Genomic DNA, 25,665 nt, shown 5'->3' with positions numbered 1-25,665 from the left:
ATACCTTTGAGATGAAATGGCAGGAGTTTGATGTGGCTATAAGGAACAGTGGGGGTGCGGGGGGCACATCAGCCAGTAGGAGTGCCTATTTGTATTCATCTAGACAGTTAAGGTAACCTTATGGCAACTGTAGATTACCAGCCCACAGAGAAGTGCTGTAAGGAGGTGTTCTTCTGTTCTCTCTCTTGATTAACATTGTAAATGCCTCGCTAGCTTTCCTTCCAGTTTGGCCAGATCCTGCCCCAGTTTTAAAAAGCCTATTTTGGCCAGGGGGACTCTTCACACTGTTCATTTATCATTGATTGGAAAGATTAGAGAGTGAACTGTTGCGACCCGGCTTCATGCAGGCACGAGTCATCATGAGTTAGCGCAGCCTTCTCTGCCTTGTTTTAGCCCTGTATGCACTACAGAGGCGGCTTCTACTCGGGGGGGTGGTGCCCTCAGGGTGTTAGATGGAGCCTCTCTTCTGCATTTGGTACGGTTGTGTTGAGATGGATTTCTAAACTCTGGAGGGCAGAACTTTATGTGGCCAGCCTAGTTTAGTGGAACAGGGGACCCTTCTGGACAAACCAGACTAATCTACGGTAGCTTGGCAGGCGGTCAAGACTAAGTCTCAGGAGGGGTGAGGGTGATTGGAAACCTGCAGTGAACACACACAGGAAAACTCCACAGATTTCTGTTAGACAGATGTATATCAAAAATACATGTATTATAGGCCTTTGTAACAAAACATGCTTAAACCACAGCATCAAGAAAACAGTGACCACACACTCTTATTTACTATGTAACATATATGCAAAATGCGTTTAGCCTAATGCTGATGAAAGGGGAGCAAATAACCACAACCTGCAACGGAAAGGGATAAATTCAACACAGATATCACATTAGGCAATTCTTTGTAGTCCTGCCCAAAGAAGTGAGGAGCCTTGTGCTCAAAGTACAGCAGTGCGTTAACAACATGTGGTTGTGCGTAAAGCGGGTTCTCTTCAGGGAGCTGTAGCTGCTCAGGAAGGGGGTTAAGGCGATGAAGAATAAAGTGCTGCTCCTTGAGGAGGGTCTCCCCTTGCAGGTGGAGTGACTATCGGAGTTCAGGAATAGCTGGGGAGCGCAGGCTAGTCCAGCCAAGGTGAGTATCTTTTTTAAGGGATTCTCGTGTGTAAAAACAGATGGATGTGCCAGGGGGCCCCCGGTAAGTGATGAAAGTACTCACCGACTCTCAACACAGTCTGGACCAAACTTTTCCAGTCTAGTTCACTTCGCTAGTAGGTTTCACCCCTGCAGTTACAGGGCACTCCGGCTCTCAGCGGCTGCGGGATGGGACAATCGTCCCTGTCGGGACAGTAGCCTTTCCTCAGCTCTCAAAGAAAGGAGAAAGGATAGTTCCGGTGCAGCACGTCTCAGGACATGGTGGGACAGGTCTACAGGCACTTACAGCTACAGTCACCACTGTGGGGCGACACAGAGACTGCAAATGCTTTCGCCGTGGTGCACTCTCATAAATCGCAACCCAAAAGAGCTAGGACAACAAGCTTTTTTGGTAGATGGCCCAAGACGACAGGTAAGTGATTCCAAAGTCTCTAGTCTGAACTGGGGATGTCAGCGTTTCTGTGCGGTACCCCGGGTTCGAATTGGACAGTTCACTGGATGGCCCAGGAACACCTACGAAGGGGCTCTTTGCGAGGGTGAGCAGGTGCTGCCGAGAGTAGTTGTTACCACTAGTCCAAAGGAACAAAGTGCCCTTGCAGGCCTTCTTGGTATGATGCAAATGATGTAGGGGTCCGATGGGAAAACAGCAGGGTCAGGGTGCCAAACCTTCCTAGCACATCTCTGGCGGTTCCTTGAGTCTGCTCTTTCATTAAGGATACTTGGCTCCTTCTGTAGTTCGGTGTGATCTTCAGTTGATCAACCTGGAATGGATGCAGAGCCCCTTCTCTTACCCAAGATTCGATTTGTGCCCAAATCTCAGGAAGGATCTGCTCTCTTGCATGCACGCCAGGCGTGGCCCAATCGTGGCCCACGTTTGTTCGTCATTCAGGCCTACCAGACACACTGGCACCAGTAGTGTGGATTGGGACCAGATGATCCCAACCCTCTTCCTGGGCACTAGCACATGTGACATGCAGGAGCCTGCGAAAGATGTGGTTTTCGTGGGAGGCTGCATGCCCAAATAAGGAATACCCAGGTCTCTCAACCTGGGTGAAGGCAAAGGGACAAAATAGCCAAATGACAGAACAAAAAACGTTGTGGCATGGCCATTTTCTGCACTTACCACAGTCTTGGGCCAAACACGGTAAACATAGTGTGGTCCATAAAAATGAAGTTAAAATACCTGAAAAGTAAACTGCTGCCACCAGTTCATCCTAGGCACTCTTGCACAAACACCAGAAAATCCTTAGAGGGTGGCTAAGGCCATAAAAAAGGACCCCTATGCATGATACTGGAAGGTACTTGCCACATAGATAAAGTTACCAAGAAATTGCAACGTAGTCGAAGACTAAGGGAAACCTAGTTTCCCAGTACTGACAGCGGAACGGACGTGTTAGTTTCCCCATAACAAATGAGCGAAAGCCTACAGGAGTGCAGGTGAAGGCTGTGCTCCATGGGAAAAAAGTCAGGTTAAGTAAGCCAAACAAATGTAAAATGTTTGGAGGGTTCACAAATGGATGGAAAATTGTACCTAAGGGAAATCTTACCTAACTGATTGGCATTGGGGCTCTTCCATTTCTCTCCACAGGTGTAGGTGGATTGTATGGGACGGTCCTGGGCTGCTTTCCATCTTTTCTTTCTATCATAAGACAGTTTGTCTCCATGTAAACCTTTAGGTCACCTCCACTCCCTGTCACCTGGTGGGTGTCCCAGTTATAGATCCTTACCCCCTCCAGTTTTCATTTTTATGGCACCACTGGACGTCTAGTGGCTGGCAGAGTGTCCTCCATGCGCTAGTATACAGCTGACACACAGATCTGTTGGGCTCACCGGCCAAGAACTTCTGCCGTTTAGCCTCTTGAAGACTGGATGTCCACAGTGTCCCTGGCACTCAATCCACCTGAGACTGCATATTGCACTGGTTGTGAAATGGCAAATGGAAGGCTAATGTACAAACCCTGGTCTCGGCCATGGCTCTGAAAGGCAGTTCACTACCCCAGTGACTTGTTATATCACAATCTCATGTGGAATGGAAATCTCTTGGAAAACGAGGGCACAGATGGCGCGGCCGGCACACACCAGCTTAAGCTACTTGAGAAAAGAGCAGGCTACTGTTTCAGAGGGCAGTTTCAGAGCTACTTTTCAAACAACAAAAGATGTGGATGCCGTTCTAGCAGGCATGCCCCACATACCCCCTCTAGCAGGCTAGACCACCTTCAGCTGCTTGCAACTCTAGGGATGCGATGTTTCCAAAGTCTTACAGGGAAAAATGCATTTTAGTTTTAAAGAAAGGACAGAGAAAAGATTGCAGGCCGGTACTGAATTTGAAAAATAGTACACCTGTTAATAAGAAGAGACATTTTCAGAATGTTAACAGTTGCGGCGTCTGGCTCCTTTAAGATGCATCATGACTGGCGAATAAAAGGAGCCCCCTGCGCGCACATGGGGCTCCAGCCGCTATCCTCCAGGCTTTGTTCTGCACGGTTTGAAGAGTCCTCTGGTGAGTTTCTGCACAGGTTCTCCAGGCCAGAGAGGCGTAAGTCAGGGTGGGTCTACTAATCATCTTGTAGATGTTGACTTTCCTCCGGATAGGCATGGATCTTGACTTTGAGTTGGTACAGTGCTGCAAGCTTGCCAGAGGCTTTCTTTTTTATGTGGCTCCTCCAGGTGAGCTTGCTGTCCAGGGTCACTCCCAGGTAATGGCTGCTGCTCTCCCACTTGATGTTCTCTACAGCCGACCCACACAGGGATCTGGGAATCGAGATGTTGGATGAACATCTAGCGAAGCTAAACAGGAATTTCTGCCAAGCACTGGATCAGAACGCAAACCCTCTGATCAAGAAACTTGCTACGATTACTACAAATGCTTTTGACCGCTACCCGCCGCCCGTCACAGCGCTGACCCTGTGAAACCATCTCTTCTGTGACAAGAACAATGATCAAGAAGCATTTCAAACCGCGACTACACTCTCAACCAGGAAATTGGAGTAATGAGGCACAGCCTCAGTATCCAACATCCCCCACTGACAGATCAGAACTGTCAGCAGGACCACGCACGTTCTCTACACGCGTGCTTTAGAACTACTGCAGACTCCAAGAAGGGAACTCCTGCGTCCTCTCATTGTGTGCCTGGCACCGTAGGCAACCACGGGCCTACAGGCCTTGCTGCAGTCAGGCCCTCTTGCCATCATGGTGACCAGGGTCTGCACAGGCCTACCCACAACCGGTTGCTCCAGGCATCCCTGGGTGCACCGACACGCCAGGCCTGTGCCCGCGCGGCTTACCAGGATCTACCCTGCACCAATGTAAGACGGAAGTGATGGGGCGGCTCGGGTGTCGTCGCGGGCCCCCATAACAGTAGTATTGCTTATCAGATTGTCATCCTCCAAAAAAAGAGACTAAGGGCATGATGCACAGCAGCGTTTTATAATGGCACAATCCCAATGGAAAACGCGCTGTGGATCAAACGACTACAATGATTCCTATATTGCCTTCAAGAAAAATCAGACAATACTTTGCTTCTTCTGCCATCTAGTGGCTGGGTTCAGAAATACCACTTTACCATTGTTGGCGGTGTCTTCTATTTCCATCAACTTCTGGTGTATCTATAACTCGTGGCGTCGACCTGTATCTCTCGGACACCGTTTTATAATACTTTACTCTGCCACCTGCTTTGCTACCACACTTACGCAGCAGAGAGAACATTCAATTGTAAACGGAAAGAAGAGTCGATTTAAACAAAAAATGAACCCAAAACAAACAGCGCAGTACTCCCACAACGAGGGCCCGATGATTTTGAGCTCTGGATAAAACCGGCATAGAAAGCTCCAGCACCACCATTTTGAGGTGGCTGGGGACATATTGTAGGGGCGATGTCACGCTTTCCATCAGCCAAAGCTGCCAGAATCTATTGTTGTGGGACCAGTGTGTTACCACTCCTCTGTGTGAACGAATGCTTATTCATGACAGTGTGTGCAGTGATGTCACTGCGAGCGTTTCTTAAGCGGCGGGGAGCCAGCTCCAGCGTTTTGGGGAGGCTGAATGATAGTTTTGAAAGCTGGTCGTGAGTTGGGCTGTGGACCCCAAGCCCTCCCTCCCTTCCTATGATCCAGGGGCCTCAATAGCTAGTGCAGCTGCCTTTGGCCTGTTACATGCATCTTTCATCTCAATGCAGAGGCTCCTTAGGGCACAAAGAGATGCTAATCGTTGGTGGTGTGGGGCCTCCGAAAGCTGAGCTCAGCGGTTAAGCCTTCCCTTCGTCATACGTGCAGGCGTTTGTCCTCTGTCTACTTTGCTGCTGCCACATTACTCTAGAGTCTCCGAGAGGAGACGGGTGACGGGGACTTGCCTCGCAGTCTTTTGTCATGGGCCCCCCGGCTGGCTGTCGCAGCAGAGTGTTGTCTTCTGTCTGAAAGTGGGAGGCAGGGGCTGGCACCGCCCATCTTCTTAAAACTGCCACTTTCCCTAAGCTTTCAGGAACTTGAAGAGTGATGCCACAGTCTAGGAAGGAAATGCTATAAGTAGGTGCTGTAGTTTAACTCGTTTTTTTTTTTACACGCTGAAATCCCCCCACACTCCTTGTTTGCATTCCTGGCGGTTACCAGAGCCATGCATCAGGCCGAAAATCAAATCGGGCACACCCAAAAGCAGAGGCACTCGTGCTCCGACACAACATTATGTGTCGAATATGGTGCGTGTAAAACACGTTGTTCTTGCTCAGAAAAACATGTTTCTTTTTTGTTTTTGTTTACATGGACCGATGATTTGGGACTGAAAGTTCGACGTGGACTGAAGAAAAAAAACCTCAGGCAAACACGTTTCCACACACTTCAGATCAATGGCAATGAGGCCCCTGCCGCTTATCTTTTGTCTTGTGTCCTCGATTGTCCCGTATGGGTAGGATGTGCAAGCTTTGCTGTCCATGGACACAAGAACACTGTGTGTTGACGCTTCAAACCAAAATATATGACAAGAATAGCAGTAAAGCAGGGAGGGAAACACCCTGTAGAGTGGCAAAGGGTGGCCTACTTGATCAAATGCTTTGCAGGACACTTTGGATCTGGCGGCGCCTCAGACGCACTGTCTGGTGAGTACCGCATCATTCATGCCCCCCCCCCCCCCGCCTCGCCATATCCGCTGGCCATGCCTGGGCCAGCCGCGGTTTGGAAAAAAAAATGTGAAAAAAAATAATACTTTTTTTCAAATTTGTTTTTTCTTTTCAAAAAGATTTTCATCCTTTTTAGGTCGATACAGGAGTACCAACACAGGTTGGCTGATATTGTATGCATATTTGTTCTATAAAAAAGAGCTTAAGCGTAAGTGCTATACAATAACATATTATCATTTGGCCTTGGACTTCTGCTTTGGTTCACAGTAATTTAGTGTACTTTGGCACAATGCTATTTGATGCCACTTCCTGTTTTGTCAAGGTATGAAAGGTCATGTTTCATCGCTTCCTGGGATGTCACTTTGGGGTGGGGTCAAATTATATCACTTCTAGTGATGTCATCAGAGGTCAAGGGCCGTGAGGTAAGGGGTGGGCCACTTGTTTGAGGCGATGGGTGGGCCACTTTTTTTGGGTGACCGGGCCTATTTCTTGTCCCAGTCCGACCCTGATTAGTGACCAAGGCATTTTTACACATCCAAAGCGCAAAATAAAACCAACAAGCCCGTAGGACTGTTAAGCATACATGGCACCTGTTGGGGTTCTCTTCAGCACTTGCCCTAGGATGCAGCAAAACCCAGGCAGACCCACTAATCTGCATATGCATTTACATCATCAGAAGTCGCATTGCACGGAGTGTCATCGGTCTTTCATTCTCTAGCACACCATTGCTAGTGACATTGTTTCCTAGTTTAAGCCAAGAACCAACAAGCTTTCATGTGCGCAAAATATGAACGCTCACTATTATTGCACATGTAGCAATTCCATCCAGCAAACCATGCGAGCAGGAACAGGTTTGTTTTTACAGAAAAAAGATGCAAAGTGAATTACTGCAAGGATCTCCCAATTTCAGCAGTTAGACAAGGGGAGTAAACATTCGCCCAGAATCAAACACTTTGTTTAAGAGGGCCCAGTTTCCGATGCAAGTAATCGTCCCAACTTTTCAAGTTTTCATGGTTTGGGGTTCAAAAGGTTAAACGAGGAATTTCGCTACAAAGCCTTGAAAAGTACACATTATAACAAAGCAACCTGGCAATATATACATCGTTATAGAAACATGTTAAGTAGAAATAAAGATTACAGGTTTAATTATCCTCATCCTAAATGGAAAATTGCAGTAGAATCTAAACTAACTAACCGGCAACCTTCCTCTCTGTATCGGATGGATCACACCAATTTGATCCCTGCTCTCGCCATTTCTGTCTCAGTGGGGGCCTCCCACCGACTCATTGTGCCCATTCTAAGGGGTGGGGGGTGAAAAGCTTTACTATTTGCCTTTAGGCGGGGGGCCAGGGACGAGCCGTGACTAGCCCGTCCTCCCCCTGCAAGCAGCCATCTTGGAATCACTACTATTTAATTCAATTATGCAGGGTCGTGTTGCTCCTCTTGGCTTCTAGTGACTTGCTCACTCTATCTTGTATAGACTTTATACTATTGTAATTGTCCAATACTTTGGCTGTTGCAGATGTTTTCTTCTTCCTCAATCTAAGAGGAATGTTTCACATTCAGGGCTTATCCTTGTATCTCCCCTTGTGCCTTGCAATTATTCCTTAAAATACTATCCTTGATCCTAGGCCAACCTCAACTAATCGCTGTTTTGCACATGAGCTGTATTTCCAGCGTCTCCTGATTCTGCAGCCTTGGTCTGTCTCTGAGATAGTTTGGTCGAATTCGACATAAACCGGTGTCCATTTCCCTATCATGGCCATCCTTGCGACATTATATATTCCTCTATAGCAAGCTTCTATATGATATGGTAGATTATTTATAATGCACTTAATCCCGAGAGGTTTCTAAGCGCGGATCCGGGGATCGAATCTGTGGTGTTCTACGTCCTCTTGCTTGCAAGGCGAGCGCTTTGTCCCTGAGTTATCCTCCCGAGGATATATATATATATGTCTCATCTATCTTGCGTTACTGCGTGTTTACAGTTATTGACCAATAAGTTACTTCATTTTTCTTTATATCCATGATTACTTTAGCTTTAGGTACATATTTCTCTTGGTGTTTCAGTTACATCATCACTCGTAAGTATTTTCATATCATTTCGGCATAGGTTCATATATCTTCTTCATGACATCACTCTGCCCTCGTCATATTGCACATAGCGCTCCATGATGTCCATAGGTACGTGCTGACATCCTTCTTTGCGGCAGCTGCTTTCTTCCACACTTTCAGTGTGAGGGTACATTCTGTCTCTCATGTACTCGATGCAGTAGTGGGATTACACAACAAGTCCCAGCCATAGCCATTTGTCTGCTGTTCCAATATGATGGTGAGGGGGCGGGAACTAGTGAGAAAGCAATCACCTGCTCTTCTACACTGTCACCACGTGCACACATGACAAAAGCCTATGCACTCCACACAGGCCTCACATCATGTTTAAAATCTTGTAAAAAGTTAAAACCCCACTGCACTGAAATGCAGTAACTCTAACCATACATTTCTTTGAGATCCATTCACATTTCATTAAAACTTACATAACCCTGCACCCTGTTCTAGCAACGCCACTAAGGTGTCACCACATGATGATCACCCATAAAGACACTAACTCCCCCTCAGTAACTTAACGCTGCTTCGCCCCCAGAGACAGTACCATAAAGGCATGCTTCATAACAAACACTCAAAATGTCACTACAACACGCAGTGTGCCGTGCCACTGGGAGATGCATCAGAATCCATGGATCCCGCTCTTTTCACGATTCAACCACTCAACTCTCCCGCTTCATTCTGTTGCCCGAGTAAATGCTAGGGGTGTACCGAATAGTACATTTACTATTCGGCCGATTACCGAATAGTAAACCCAATTATTCTTCCGGAGCCGAATAGTTACGGAATAGTAGATTACTACTGGAAATGTGTCAAGACATGCATAACAAGGCAAAACTGTTGGCTTTGCCAATGCTTGTTTTAACATGACTTCAGTGCAGGACATGCTTATACATAGTTACGGTCAGTTCTAGGAACTGCAAGAGGTCGAATTACTTATAATGGGTTTAATAAAATGTATCTAAAACCATTTTCTTTTTTTGTGCTTTCAAATAATGCAGATTATTGCTCTCATGCATTAAACGCCAGTTGTGCGCAAAACAAAATAAACACTACCATGAGAACACAGAGAAAGTTCTCTGAGGGTTGTTGATTTAAATGGTGCAACCTGACCGGTTACAAGGTTCTGCAATGAATCCAAGTGAAATGCTGCATTTCTATACATTGTTTTTGATAAAGGAAATTTGGTGTGCATTTTAAAATTGGAAGTGGAGGTTCAAGGAAGTGAAATGAAATCCAAGCTCCCCTCCATTCAAAAAGTAAGGGAATGACATCACCTTGTGGATGTCAGAAAAATGTTGCAATAATACAGTACATGGAATGAGGTAACTTCGGCTTCGAGTAAGTATTACATTAGGTATTCTGCCGAATGCAGAATAGCCAATTTCAGCCAGAATTCGGCCGAATATTTACTCAAAGCCGAATTTAGGTACACCCCTAGTAAATGCATCAAACAAACTTCCTGACTTGGCACGAAACATCAACGGTGCTCTGCAAAGTCCTCTTTTTGAATACAGATGTCCTCCTTGACCTCAGAATTCTCCCCCAGTCACCGACCTATACAGAGTTACAGCACTGCTTCCTCAAGCCCCCTGCGCTGCTGATGTCAATCTTTTGTCAGCTTCTCTGTCAACCTGCTCCAACAGAGATGGAGCTCCAATGTGCCACAGAAGCCTTCCGGACACCATACCTCGGGCCTTCTGTAGCAATGACAAACATCTTAGCCACACTGCGCCGCTCCTGCTTCTTGTGATTAATCCAATGGAGTCATCACAGATTCTCCGGAGGTAGCCTCCTCCCATGTGGTCAGGGGACGGCAGCCGCTACCTGATCCTGATTCTGGGGGCAGCTATATGTCATGGCTTCATTTGATGAGGTGCAGTATCCCCCATTTTCCAAAGAGGAAGACCCTATGTTGCCCAAAACCCTAATGGCGTATTGCCATGCTAGCTTTCCTTCATGCAGAACTTATCGTCCATGTGAAATCATTGGGGAAGATCCTCCAAGTAATATGCATTGAAAACCATCAATTCACTTCAATTCCCAAAACCACCTAAGTACCGAGACAAGGAGGATGAAGGAATTGATACAGAACAGCAAAAGCATCAAGCGTGATGAGCGTGCTAGTTGTTGGATGAAACACCTGTGTCTAGGTCCTTCAAAAGTATTAACCAAACTATGAGAGAGAGCTCAGGAGAAGGCAGAGCATCTCCACTGAAGGCGGACAGAGGCTGGAGGCACGAGCCGGTGTACGGAAGCTGGAGGCACAAGTCGGTATGCGGAAGCTGGGGGCGTGAGCCGGTGTGGCGGATCAGAAGAGCTCGCCAGCAGTGAAGGACCAACATGGTGCGATCAAGGTGTGCCGTGGAGACGCTAGGAACTGCAAGAGGATTCCTGGGCATCCGTCAGAAAAAAAGAAGCAGCGTTGTCCTTAACAGGAGCCGAGAAGAAACCGGCGTTCAGGAGCAGAGCCGTGAGAGAAGCTGGAGAGACGTTTGAGCTGCCTAGAGTGGGAAGCAAGCGACAAAGGCACGCTGCGGAAGCTCGAGGAAGACTGTAGATGCCATACAGAGCCTGTGAGTCTGCCCGAGCAGAGTGCGGACCACAGGCGTTTCGGCGACCACAGCAAAGAGAATTTTGAAGTTTCGGAAAGTGCAATAACCAGGAGATTGTTTGTGAATCGAAAGGGCAGAGTGCCAACCTGAACCCAATTAAGAAATGAACGCAAATTTGGGAAAAGCTTAAAAGAACAGTGAAAGAAGTAGATGTACCAAGCTAAGAAAAGGTATATGCTACTTGGATGTAAAGAGGAACTATAACATTTGAGAAGTCCTGGCAAGCATACACCAAGCAGTTGAAAGCACAAGAAGAGAGAAGCCCTAACAGGGGAGTACAATAGGGAGTTGTGAGTCCGAGAGATGTCCTGGCATTGGAGTACACCTGGCATTTGAAGGTGCATAAAGGGTACCGGCAGAGTAGTACACCAGGCAAATTGCCAACCTACAAGTAGTGTCAAGCAGAAACAGTGTTTGTTAAACTACGAATCAACTTGCGTTAAAAGAAGGAACTTTTGTTAAAGAAGAACTTACAAGGTTGAACAGTTTTCATCTAACAGGATTGTTGTGGGCCAAAATCGGAAAGGGCTGCAAAACCGGCTCTTATGCAAGGTTTTCTACACCTATTTAAAAAAAATGTTGTTCCCCTTGAACTTGGCCTTCCTGGCAACCTTTGCGCTCCGATCGCCCAGAGAGCCGTAGCTGCTAGAGAGCACCGGCCCTATCTCTTCAGCTTCCGTAAGACCGTCAAGTCGCGGGTAAGGCAGTCTGCTGAAAGATTGCGAAACCCAAAACCTGTAGACAAGATGGCACAGCTGCAAGATGTGATGGCAGCTGTACAAAACCTAACCTTGAGGTCCAAAACCTGAAAACTTACAGGCTGAGGATGCCGTCCGTATCCGATCTTCGGGATCTACCACTGTGGTAGAAAGATATGCAGATGACCCAAAAACGTTTAAAGTAGTTTTTAGACTCCTCCTATGTTCATTTCTCATTCAGACAAGTCTCCTTTTAAACTGACTGCTCTAACATGGGTTTTATGATCACCCATATCGCCAGTAGTGCCCTGGCCTGGGATACCACATCGGTTTCAACTGACAACCCCCTCTTGAATGATTATGCTGCATTTGTGACGGCGTTTAGAAACAATGTTGACCGCCCGATCTACCCTATACAGTGCAGGAAGACCTATTTCATCAAGGACAACAGGATCTACTTACTTACACTGTGAAATTCAAACCTATGGCAATGCAGGCAGCTTGGTCGGATGAAGCAGGATTTTCTTTATACCGACGTGGCTTTTATGAAGAATTGAAAGACGAGTTAGTCTAGAGTACCAATATAGAATTCTTTGTAACGCCTTAAACAATTGGTTTTACAAATTGATTTTAGGTTACAGTTACGACGTCAGGAAAGTCAAAGAAATCGTTTTATTCCTTCTCATAGCTTCCAACAGCTTCAGACAATTTTGAAAGCAATGAAGGAATCCGCAGAGCCAATGCAAATAGGAGAAGCTCAGGGTTCATTAACTCCAGAAGAAAGGAATAGGCGTCGTACCAACGGTGTGTGCATGTACTGCAAATCATCTTCACATCTGTTAAGGTCTGGTCCTGTGGCCCCTAAGAGAAAGGAAAACACCAACTCCCGATCCTAGAAGGGACACAGGACCGGGAGCAATACTTATGTCCCTTCTCGCAGGACAACCGCTCTAAAAGAGACCACTCTCTTACTGGTTTTGACAGTGGACCTATGTCTCTCTGATACTCACTCTGTCAAGGTATCTGCATTAGTGGATTGTGGTGCAGCAGGTAACTCTATGGACGCCACTTGGGCCTCTCACGTAGCTATACCTCTGTAAAAAGAAGTATCAGTACTGGTAGAAGGAGATGATGGTAGACGTCTAGACAGTAGACCCATTACCACCTATACATGTCCCTAACAAATGCAGATACACCAGCATGTGAAAACCATTGAATTTGATATCATCCAGGCCGCACATTTTCCACCCATTTTAGGGTTACCTTGGCTCACATTGCACAACCCTTGTATAAATTGGAGGGCACATACCTTATTTCTAGGTTCTGAATATTGCCTTTTCTACGTGTATCCAAGACAAGACTCCAGTCTGAGTCACTACTGTGCTACCTGCACACAATTGCGGCTCTTCACAGTCCGTCTGTTGTGCTCTCCCTGAAAAATATAATGCCTACAAGACGGTATTCGAGAAGCGGGTCAATAAGTCCTTACCCCCTCACAGACCGGAAGATTGTGCCATTTACGCTTTTGCCTGACACTACTGTGCCGTTCAATCGTATGTTCTGCTTAACGTCACTGGAAAAGGAAACACTGAAGGCCTATTTACAGGAGAACCTAGCCAGTGGACTCATTAGAGAGTCTAAGGGCCTATTCTGAAACAGGCACAATGAGCGTGCTAAACAGGGTGCTTCAATGTGTCTTTTCCTGACGCCCAGGCACCACTCCTATTCTGAAGTGGGCATGGGCGTCAGCACAGTGCATAACTTTGCACTGTCTGCAAACCGCCTGTTTATGTGGCGAACAGGCTGATTGCAACTTCGACAGCACTTTTAACCAAGCATATAACATCTTATTTACACAGAGCACAATACATCACAGCCCCCAGCATCGCCGACCGGTCGCTCTGCAAAGCTGGGGGCTTGCCAGTCTTGTGGCATACTTTTACTATCCGTGGCATTCCTCCACAACAGGGACCTGAACGATAGCAAAATGGTACCGTCAGTGCTCCAGATATTTGGAAGTTGGAGTAAAAGAATTTGTTTAGGGAGTAAAAATGTAACTCCAATTCCCGAATCAGCATATTTTATAAGCGAATAAAAATGTTTTAACTGAAAAATGAAAATGTTTTTCTAATATTTATTTCTTTGCACCTCGTTATTCATGCTCATTAAAAATTATGGTTAATTCTTACAATCAGGCAGTTAAAAGAGTAGTGCATGTAATACTACATGCACTACTGGTCCAAACATATCTATGGAGCTTTGAGGGGTGAAAGCAGGGGCGCAAGATTCTACATGTCTTTTCCCTATTTTTTGTTGGGAATATTTTTACTCCCTATTTTTATTTTTTGGGAGTATTTCTCCATTTTTAGGGAGTAAAAGGGGCCAATACACCCTTTATCTGTAGGGCTGGGTACCGTATACGGGCGACACTTTTTTGCATTTGCAAAAGTGGAGGAGTGCCATGAGAATGGGAATCTAAAATCAAAGATTCCGAAGTGCCGGTTGCCAGGTTGGTTTTCCACCCTTCCTAGCAACCAGCACACATACTCTGAAAGTGGCCATTTATTCCAACTTTGGAAAAACAAGCTAACCTTCAGAATAGGTGTTGAGTACCGAAAATGTCGAAAAAACTTTCTGCAACGCTTTAGGTACTTCACACCAGGTTCATAATCATCTCCTAAGTTTTCTGCTGGTGCCTCTTTTTTTCATACCGAAAAAGAAACCTCAGGATTAAGACCATCGACTACCGAGAATTAAATACTCTTGCCATATAAGATAAGTACCCCTTGCCATTAATACCAGATATTCTTGATGCAGTTCATGGGGCTTGTATATGTAGTACTGGAGTTTGAGTCACTTTGGTAAATTACTTGTATTCTTTGCTCTGTAGAATTCGGCTTTGAAAAGCCATGTGTACTGTTTTCCAGACTGCATTGTTATGAGATTCTATCGATGTAAGAGAATGCGCCTAGTGTTATGTTGGCCTGATTTGTTTTGCCGAGTCGCAGGATATTTATTTTTGGTGAGCCGAGTCGCAGGGCATTTATTTTTGGTATACCGAGTCGCAGTTTCAAACCTGCTTTTAGGCAATGTATGTGTTTCTTTGACGAGATTCATTATTTTGTAACCTTTGTAAGGTATTATGTATACACAAGTAGTTGCACTATCTACGAACAATGTATTTTGATCCTTTTCTGTGCACGTTGTGGCAAAGCGTGAGGCACCGTCACTTACAAAAAGAGGGGGGCTACTGCCTATAAGATTAGGGATGACCAATCGGAGAGAATGCAGTATCCCCACCCGTCACCTGACCCTAGACCCCCTTCCCCTGCAAACCTAAGAACAACCCCTTCCCTAATTGGCTCATGAATTGTGGTCACCTTAGCATTTCCCTAGAAAGTACTGGGGCGTGGAAGAATAGGAGTTACCTAAGGGAGTCCAAAGATCAGTACTGTGATGAGGGAGATGCAAAGAAACATGAGGATCACACCCAAGAACCACAAGGAACAGTCTAGTGGTTACTGGTTTCCGATTGGTCCACCTAGAGTAGAAATAGAGGAGGGAAACCAGGAAGTGTTGTCAAGCATTCTATGGATGAACAGGGATCCTGTGCTGGAAAAAAAGGGGCTGTAGACCACTGCAATACCCAGAGAGAGGGGGAACCCTTAATCCACAGCAGCCTGTGGGGAAATGAGGGAAGCTGGAGTCTTCCTTGCTGGGGGAACTAAGAAAACCAGCGTGCCTCCCAAAAAGGGGTGGGTGGGACTCTTGAACGCCAGCAGTGTGCAAGGGACTAAGGGAAATAGGAGACCCCCTTACTGGAAGAGATCAGCTGGGGAGTCGCCGAGAGAATTCCGCAAGAGCCCAGAGGAAGCAGCAGAAGCTTACCAGTGTTGTCGAGGACTGGAACCCTCATGGACCAAGTGCAAAGGGTTTCATGTAATAATGTTGCCACAAAAATCTCGCCATGCAAAAATATCGCCGGAAAAAAATGACCGTTTTTTGTGGCGACATTATTGCATGGAACATGCGGGGGACACCCCCGCAACCCCCAAACTTTAAAAAAAAAAAAATTTTAAAAAACATTTTTTTGCCCCTGTCCCCATATATATGGTCACCCATATAATATCGCCGCAACCTTTTCCCGGCAATATTATTTACGGCGACCATATATATGGGGATAATATTACCTGATACCGTGCAAAGGTACTCAAACGGGGACCAGGAAGGCACAGGGAGACCCCAGAGGCTGTGGTTGGGAAGGGGCGAAAGAGCACCCCAAAGAAACTGAGAGAGGCCTGGCAGGATAGTGAACCGGCCTAGTTAAGAGACATTATAAAGCTGAAAGAGGGGTCTGGGACCCATATGAAACTGGGGAAGCCACACGAGAGTATAGAACGGGCAATGACCCATTGAGGTCCAAGGAGGCATGACAAGTTGCTGAGCTTACAAACCCTGTGAGAAGGGTCTGGGACCCATATGAAACTGGGGAAGCCACACGAGAGTATAGAACGGGCAATGACCCATTGAAAACTAAGGAAGCATGAAAAGAAGGTGCTGAGCTACAAAACAAACCCCAGAAGAAGGGTCTGGGACCTATGTGTGAAAAGCCAAAGTAAAGGGGTCTGGAACACAAGGCAGTGCCTGGCAGGAGAGTACACCAGGGCTGCCAGCGGAACTGTACGCCAGTCGTCCAAGACATAGTACCTGGATGAAGGGTGAACCACGTTAGCTGTGCCAGGAAGAGCAAATAAGCAGAAGAGAAAATATTACCCTTGACCAAGTTGGAGGAAGAAAGACTGACCCAGCGCCTGGCAGCAGAGTAAACCGGGCAGGCTGGGGTGAGAAGAAGCCAATGAACTGATACCGTGAACATTGTAACCAGGGGAAGAGAGTTATTCTGCCCGGTGCCATTTGTAAGAATCCCGGGAAACCAAGCGAGGAGTCCTCTTGGAGCTGTGAATGTTGTAACCAACGGAGGAGGGGGGGGTGGGTCATTTTCCTCGGTATTTGTGAGAACCTGGAGAAGAGGGGTGCTCTTGGTATTGTAAACTTTGTGGAGAGCCAAGAGAGGAGAAACCGCTTGGCATTGCAAGTACTATAATGTGGTGAAGGGAGTCATTCCCCCTGGCATTGCCTAGAGATCTTTTTGTTGGAACCTTTGCTTTGATTGAACCTGGAACTTTGTGTTGGACTTCATGAGGAGAACTGAAACCTGGAGACACTCCCTTTGTTCCTTTTGTTATTAGTTGTAAGTGTGAGGGTTGGAAATAGGCGCTTTGACACAGCACTGTGGACTATTTTGGATTTCAACTGGGCATCCTGACAGAGTTCTTAGTCTTTTAGTGAGGTAGGGAAACCCCTCTTAGTCATAGGGACAGGTAGGCTTTTTCCATATTCTATTTCTAATAAAAATGTAGACCAACAAGTATGCCACTCTCCTATGTCTGTGACGTACTTCTACACCCTTACAATATGTTTATCATTTTACAGTTCTGTGTTGCTTTGTATTTGTGTATTATTAAGGACAATACTATGTGTTTGTGTCAATATGTTAATTGGTTGTGGCAATACACTGTGTGGGTGTGTTGGGCAGACTGGGTGGGTGTTATAGCTGCATTCATTGTATTGCTTTGTTATTCTGCTAATATCCAGATAGTTGTATAATTGATGTTATTCTCCTTTCAGGGACATCCAGGACAGAAGTATTATAAAAATCTTCCGTAAAGAACCTCTCTATGCCTCGTTCCCAGGGACACACATGACCAACGGTGATTTGAGAGTAAGGAAAAAACAATCATCCATTTTGTCATTACAGTTTGGGGTAAATGAGCAAAGGACCCTACGATGGTGATGAGATTAATGGGAAGTGTTTTGTATCACTGTCTCTGTTAGGAAGACTAGCAGGGAGGGCTATAATAACGTAGGGGTTCTTCAGGGAATCGGAGGCCAGACCGGCCTTTTCAGACGCAGAGACCTGGTAACGCATCATTTCCACACTCTGAAAATCTGGTGCTGTGACGGATGCATCTGCTCTGGCCTGGGAAGTATATTATTCCATCTGGGGAGGCCAGGGAGAAGGGCTGGGTCATCTGGGAGTGTCTATATAGGGAATGGATTGCAGATGTTTTCCCCATGACTGTGAAGCATCCTAGTAAAAGGTAAGCAAGCCATGCAAGTGCCCCCCATTGTAATAATTTGCTACCTGGTAAGTATGGGTGCCAATTGGTTGTGTTGCCCCTGCCTTTCTCATTGACCAAACAGTTTCCCTCTCTTTACTATCCAGATCTTGGTTAGGGCCCTTTTGTATAATGGCCTCCCTTATTATTATTTCCAAATTAATTCCCTTTCCATGAACCGTTGGCTTGACATATCTCGTTAAGATTGTTCCCCAATTCAAGCACTGCTTTTCACCCACGAGTACTGCTCTCGAAAATGTATACTGCTCCAATTAGATTGGAGTGGGAGAATGAATGACTTTCACTGTGTCAGACAGTCACATTTCCTTTACTGAATAAAGAAGTACTCAAGCAATGTTTTTCTGACCCTCCAAACCTTCATTGAGCTAAGCCTTCAGGATGGGGTTATGGGAGCAGTAGTAAGTGCTGGACTGATGTTGCCATTTTTGGGCAAATTATTCATATTCTTATCAGGTTGTTTGCCTGCATATGCTTTTTGGCCTTGTTTCTTTGTCACTCAAATAAGGGCAAAGACCTGGGGCTGGGGGAAGCATAAAAGAATGAGAGGGAGATGGGGGGCTAGTTGGGTTGCATCACATTGTACACCTCCTATCCGCCTCACGCTACTTGCGTGCAGGTGTGTAGGGTGTTGTGGGAGCTAAGCTAGAAGCCTTGGTCTACGTTTTCTGTTAGTCCCCAATTCAAGCACTGCTTTTCACCCACGAGTACTGCTCTCGAAAATGTATACTGCTCCAATTAGATTGGAGTGGGAGAATGAATGACTTTCACTGTGTCAGACAGTCACATTTCCTTTACTGAATAAAGAAGTACTCAAGCAATGTTCATTCCGCACACTAGTTAGTAAATGGTTTTATTTGCCCCAGCATTAGAAATAAAATCCACCCCAAGAGCTGGGGTAACAAGTGGAAAATGTCAAATCTAACTTTCTTGCTATGTTTGACTTCTCTAGAGCATGGACACCTCAGCTTTTAGAGAGGTGATCTCTGTGACTCCAAGCACCAGAAGCTGAGTTGGAGAAGAATCCTAGAACTTTGACAAAGCTGAGGGCCTGGCGAGCAGAGGTTGTGGGGCGATAACGCACTTGAAGAGGAGCCCCAGGACAGAGAGGAAGGGAAGCGTGGAGGTTGGCTTTATAAATAATAGCAGATTTGAATCCTCAGTGGTCTTTTAAAGAATTGTAAGTGCAAAAAGATTAGCACTGGGAAAAATAATCCAGGAAAAGAAAATTCGGAATGCTGCAGCTCGAATCCCTAAATGGAAGCCAACAGTCTCCCCATACCACCACCAGCGTGAGAGAGGCAATATGCACACAATTTGATCCTTGTAGGTTTTCCTTTAGGCAGCTACCTAGTAGGGAACAAAGTGGTGGGCTGAGATTTATGGACATCAGCTCTGTAAAAATTAATCATGTTGAATTACAGGAAGTATGGGCTTAGCTCATGCGTAGATTACTCACACAGGGAACGTATACTGTTTTATGTTTAGAGTGTCACAGAAGTTAATCAAGACACAAAGGAAGCCCCGTAAATTGACAAGACCCCAAACTATTATTTGAGAATCTTTAGTTGTCGCTCAGAAATCTTAGAAGTCCTTGGTACATTTTACATTGAGACAGCAAGTGGGCTGAGTTAAGGGCTAAAAGGTCAACGCTTCTGAGGGATTGTTCTACCCTATTTCAACCGACACGTTTTGAGTAAATGTACATGTTGCATCTGGTGGGCACAAACATAACGGACACAATATTTTGCAAATCTTCAGATCAGCATGTTGGATCTAAAGTACAGAAAAATGTCACTAGGTGGTGGTTCTAGAAGCAAATCTCACAGCAGAATAACCAGCGGGATCCCTGAAAACGAGATGACCAGATTGCACAAACTACAGAATTTCTTTTCTCAAGCGGACTAGACAGGGGGGAAAAGGTAAGTTTGGGGAATAACAATATATTCCATGTAAGAAAGGGAATAAACAGCCTCGATTTCAGAAGGAATTGTGCTTGTAAGAACTATAGGCAAGGTAATAGTTTCTGCATGCATGAACAGTCTGGCAGATGTGCAGCTAACCTGGGTTCCTAGATAGCCAGTGACCGAGAAAATCGTGGAGTTGATTGAAATGCACCGAAGTTTCCCAGAAGGAGTTGAATACTGAGGTAAAGAGCCTGGTTGTGGTCTGAGCCATAACCCACGGGCATGTTTATAAAGTGTGCAAATGGGATCAGAGTAGCAGCTTTCACATACATGCAGTGTCTTGTCCAAGCATTTATGTAAGAGGACAGGTTGGTTGGACCGGAACAGTATGAGTCACAAAGTATGTTGTTACGACAGGATCTCCGAGAACTAAATGTAACTTCCGTACTGCAGAAGTGACACTAGGGCAGGAAGAATTCATAGCAGAGGGTAGATAGCAGTTTGCTAAGGTGGGTAAATAAGTGCTACCATGTAAATTACTTGTCCAATTCTAGGGTAAAAGTAGGTACCACAAGTTCTAATAACTAAGAATGGAAATCGGCACTGTAGGGGAGAAAGAGTCTGCAGACAAGAAAAGCCTACATTGGTACAACCGAGTGAAGTATACTTGGTTTTCTGCTCTGTGCGGAGAAACCAGAAGGTGAGCCTTCCACTTTTTCAGTGAGTTATCTGCTTGAGGTGACACAATTGCTTTCCGGATGAGACTCCACCCAAATAGACTCTTGCATGAGTGTATCACTGAAACCTGCAGTGAGTGTAAGCATCCCAAGAAAATGTTGACAAGGTCTATCAGTATGATGGTCTTCTATATTGTGAACCGAAGAACCCTTTGCTGGTGCTCTTAGGAAGTAAATGCTGCCCCTCTATTATTGGCTGTTTGCGTTGGAGTCAGCACCTTAGATTCTGTTTACTGATCACCTTGAGGTGACAGTCAGCCAACAGACTCTGTTGTCATTTTTACTGACCCTCAGGTTAGACGTAAAGATAGATGCCAAGAGAGTGGATGTGTTCTGATCAAGGCTCTCCCAGTACCAGTGGAAGTGGGATGGATATTTGCCTACCCCTGGAATCTTACAATAACCCAGAGAACCAATTAATTTTGTGAGTCTTCAACCACATTACAAGGTGCCCAATTGCTATGCCTTTCAGGATCACTTGTGCCTAAGTGGCAGCAAAGCCTTGATTAGCATCTTTTTAAGACTGGGGTTCTCTAAGGAGGTTGTGTCTTACAAGATGCGTGAACCAAACTCACGAATACACAAAGGCCATGGGGCGTAAATGTGAACTAACTTCCAACTTTTGAACCACCAGTCAATCCAGTCCAACAGCCTTAGGGAAAGATTCATCTAGACCTCCAATAGGAATGACATGTGGCCGGGCTGAGCAACTGAGGAAAACGTGAGATGCCCACATAGCTACCATTTTGGCTTACATGGAGGCACACTTAAAGGGGATTTGGTTCAGTCCCTTCATGTATCTGGTTGGGCGCCATGTTGAAGTTACCCCCGCAGCCAAGTCTAGTTTTAGAATGTTAGAGGGGTAAATCCACACTTTCCTTTCATAATTAAGCAGGCTATATCCTTGGACTCGGGTCCAAAATAATACTTTTGCCTCAACAGTCTAGAAGAATCTTCGCTTTAGTAGCGATGAAACTTTGATTTGAACAGATAACCACCCTCTGAGAGTGCATGCCAAGCCATGTATGGCTGGGCAATAGTCCATGGGACAAGCAAGGAATACCCATTTGTACACCCACAACATGTTCTAAGTGCTTGGGAAACCAAACCTGTCAAAGTCAGTGCCACATTAGACATGCACCTGTAGTCTACTTGGGCTAGCAAACTGGAAGGAAGACAATGCTTTCTTTCCAAGCCACCAAGATACAGTCCATGTTAGATTGGGAACCACTCTAAACCTGATCTCTGTTGAGGGTCTACCAAAGCAGCGCCTCACTGATTGCAGTTTCTCTTGGAATGTTGGCCCTCCAGTTCTATAGGAGAACTGTGATTCTGCCAGAACTGCCTGCTTATGAATGTGCGATGGCTACTGTGAGCTTGAAGCACTTTCAACTTCCTGTGCCTAATTGTAACCAGTGGCCGCCATCTTGCAATGGAGAAACTGTCCATAGCTTCCTGATTTCTCATAGATCATCCATGTTTTCCTTGATCGCCTTTGCCTATACCTGACGTGTACACAATCTCCAAGGGAGCCAAAGCAGAACATCCTCTCTTTTCACCCATATATCCCTTCCAAACATATGAATCCTTCCAAGATCCCCCTTGCAGACATTGTGGAACATGAGATTGATTCTGAATTTGCAGGTGCCAATAGGTGATTTTTCTTAAGCGGATGTATAAGAGGTAGTGAAAGTGAGGGTCACACCCAGACTAAGTGCTCAACCAAAAGCAATGCTTCTACCACCATCACAGGCACACTACTTTGTCCCTGGACATCCTATAAAGCCTTTGTGAGAGAACGGCAGACATTGGTGCCAGATGTCCTCCTGCGGCCCTCTGCACTGCAGCCGCTCCTGAGGCACACGCCAAAACATCCAAGGCGTTGCGATCCAACCCCCTAACCATCGGGAAGAACTGAACCATCTGAACAGAGGGAAAAACGGTCTTCATCTCAAACACAGATTCATAAAAACAGTTCATGCAAATACATAGTCCACTCGCTCGTCCTGGACAGGTGAGTTTTTCAATCCCATCTTTGCAGAGGGGGAACCAGACGAGATTGAAGCCTTCCAGTCTACTATGGTGACTGCAGCTAAGATGTTCGATCAGCCCATAATGGAGCAGAGGAAGGAAGGATTCCTCTAAGAGAGGCGAGAGAAAGCCAATCATGTCCATTCCCCTTTTGAAATACATGGGAGGATGACTTGGTGGTATGCCATCGTTTCATTTTTATGACTGCCTTTTTTTTACGAGTACACTATTACAAAAAAGGTAATCGAAATTTTGTGGGGGTGGGAAAGGGCAGATAAGGGGCTAGGAGGGCTGGGAATAGTTAAAAAAAATAGGTGGGAAACACCCCTGCGCCCCAACAAAAATGTTGGATGTCTTTATTTTGTTGTTTAGTTTAGTTTAGTTTATTCATTTGTATTGCGCACCAGACCCGAGGGTATGAGGGCGCATGAGCAGCAAGGTGATTCAAAGCTTGGTTACAGGATGCTTATACTTTACATTACATAATTATACTTTACATTACATAATTACAGTGACGATGAAGGAACATGTGTACAGTTTGGCAGGAGAGAATGCAGTAGATGTATTTAAAGAATTACAAATATATACAAGTTTAGTATTACAAATTTACAGATTCTCTTAAAGCATGCAACGCGGAGAGCAGCCGTGTGGTGTTAGAGGTGTTAGTGGTTCGTGTTCTTTAACCAATGGATGTAGTTGCGTCTAAAAAGTGAGTAAGGTTGGGGAGTTCTGAGCGATGGTGGTAGGGAGTTCCAGTGTTGGGGTGCTTTCACCTGGAAGCTGTTGCCACCCATTTTAGTGCGTTTAAACCTGGGGACGGTGAGCAGATTAGCATTGGAGGTTCTGGTGGGTCTGATGGGGCTGTGTTTGCATATTCTGTCTGCCAGATAGCGTGGGGCAGCATTATTCAGGCATTTGTGGGTGAGTGATGCTACTTTAAGCAGGATTTTGTCTGTTGTGCTGAGCCAGTTATGGGATTTCCTGATATTGGAAATGTGTTCCCTCCTGGGAATATTGAGTGCTGCCCTAAGGGCGTTGTTTTGTAGCGTCTGAATTTTGTTGGTGATTTGTTTGGTGGCTCCTATGTAGAGGGCGTTACAATAGTCCAGTTTGGATAATACCAATGCTCTGGCAAGTGTAGTGCAGCTGTGGGTGGAGAGGAAGGGTTTGGCTGCTCTTATGAGCTTACATGTGTAGGCCGTAGAGGATGCCATCGAGCTAACCTGTTTGTGGAAGGTTAGGGAGGAGTCGAGGTATATTCCTAGGGTTTTTACTTCTTTCGAAACCTTGATTAGGTTCCCATCTATGATGAAGTTGATATAATTGTGGTCGAGTTTGGTTAGGTTGGACGTAGAACCAAGGATGATGAGTTCAGTTTTGTCATCATTCAGGCATAGACTGTGCGAAGCCATCCATGCCTGGATGATGAGATACACCCTGTTCACCAAGGCCAAATCCTGGTTGTAATCTCCCGTCAACGGGATGAGGATCTGTGTATCATCGGCGTAGTTAGTGTAGGTGATACCCAGGCCGTCTAGATCATCAAACAGGGGCTTTGTGAACACGTTGTACAGAGTGGGGGAGACGCACGAGCCCTGTGGGACTCCACATGTAATGGGGATGGGTTCGGCGGCAGCAGAGGAGGAGAAGACTCGCATGGATCTGTTGTTGAGGAATGACTCAATCCAACTGATGGCTTCTTGTGAAAAGTGGGCAGCTGAGTCTAAATGATTACATAGGATTTTATGGTCAACTAGGTCAAATGCCGCAGAGAGGTCTAGCAGGAGTAGTAATGCAGTTTTCCCGTTATCTCTAAGGTCATCTATTTGGGCTTTCAGATCTATCAGGGCTGTTTCAGTTCCATGTTGGGGTCTGAAGCCGGATTGTCTTATTCCTAGAAGGTGGTTTGTTTCAAGATACTTTTGAATTTGTTGGTATGCTGTCTTGTCTAGTATCTTGAGCAGGAATGGGACGGTGGTAATCGGTCTGTAGTTGGTTGGGATGGACGGGTCAAGGGAGGGTTTTTTGAGGAGAGGGAGGACCCAGGACTCTTTAAGGTTACTGGGGACTGTTCCTGAGGAAAAAGAGGCATTGATGAGTCTGGTGATGAATGGCGAGAGGTCTCGTGCCGCGTCTTTAATGATTTGTGGGGGGCAGAGGTCACCTTTGCAGTTGGAGGGTTTAAGGCCAAGAATTATTTTTTCTACTTCGAGGGAAGAGACTTTGGAAAAGCTGAAGCGAGCAGAGTTAGGTGTGTGGTGTGAGGGTGGAGGGCTCGAGTGGGCGTTGATGGGGTTGGTAAGATTGGTGAGGGAGTCTTTCTTATTTTTAATTTTTGTTTGAAGGCCAGTGATTTTGTTGTTTAGTGCATTTTGGACACTGGTTGTAATAGTGTACTCGTAAAAAAGGCAGTCGTTAAAATGACTGTCGATGAAACGACGTAGAACCGGCTTGGGGACAATGCAAAATCCCAATGCATGCACTGTATGGGCAAGAAAAACCAGACCCCCGGTAATGCACAGAAATGTCAAGAGTGAGGGCTAGCTCAGAATCTGTAGTATCTGCAACTGGCAGAAAAAGATAATCAAATCCATTTTAACCCTATCCAATTCCTCTGGATAAAGAGTACAGGCAGTAATATGCCTCGGGCAAAAGGATTACCACTACTGTGGCAACAAAAGGCAAAGCAGCACATTTGCTGGAAGTCCTAGCAAAATATGACTAAGCTATGGTACCAGATAAGCCCTCATTGTAGAATTTCTACCGGCCGATTGAAAAAGTAAAAGGGTGTTTGCCTTCCTGCATGAAAGTGATATCAAATCACGCTCTATCAGTGGCAGGTGCTGACCTCCACTAGCTGGGCAGTGGACTGACCCCACCGCAGGCAAAGGCTGCTGAAGCCAACCAACCTCCCGTCCAATTTGCAAGCAAAACAAGTAGTCATGCTGTTTGATGGGGAGGGATCTGTTCACATTAAAAAGGTGGATGACATTTGCTGACTATAAAGCTATAAAGACACAGACACTGCCCTGTCATTGAGTAACACTGCAAGAGAGTCGACAGCTCAATTCCTTTCACTCACGATGGGGGGTATTTAAGATCAGGGTGAGGTTCACTGCTG

General features: G+C 45.8%; 1 protein-coding gene across 15 annotated transcripts in view; it reads left to right on the top strand.

Moving 5' to 3' along the window:
- SRCIN1 (SRC kinase signaling inhibitor 1) overlaps positions 1-25,665 on the top strand; it is a 1,709,922-nt gene that overhangs the window by 1,239,242 nt on the left and 445,015 nt on the right. For all 15 annotated transcript variants that reach the window (XM_069634673.1, XM_069634672.1, XM_069634685.1 and 12 more), the window contains one exon: positions 17,361-17,454. In XM_069634673.1, the coding sequence (XP_069490774.1) occupies positions 17,361-17,454 (94 nt within the window). The remainder of the gene's footprint in view (positions 1-17,360; positions 17,455-25,665) is intronic.

This window comes from Ambystoma mexicanum, chromosome 13, assembly GCF_040938575.1.
Source record: "Ambystoma mexicanum isolate Mex_15411 chromosome 13, UKY_AmexF1_1, whole genome shotgun sequence".
Taxonomy (NCBI): domain Eukaryota; kingdom Metazoa; phylum Chordata; class Amphibia; order Caudata; family Ambystomatidae; genus Ambystoma; species Ambystoma mexicanum.
This window is presented reverse-complemented; position numbering and strand designations above follow the sequence as displayed.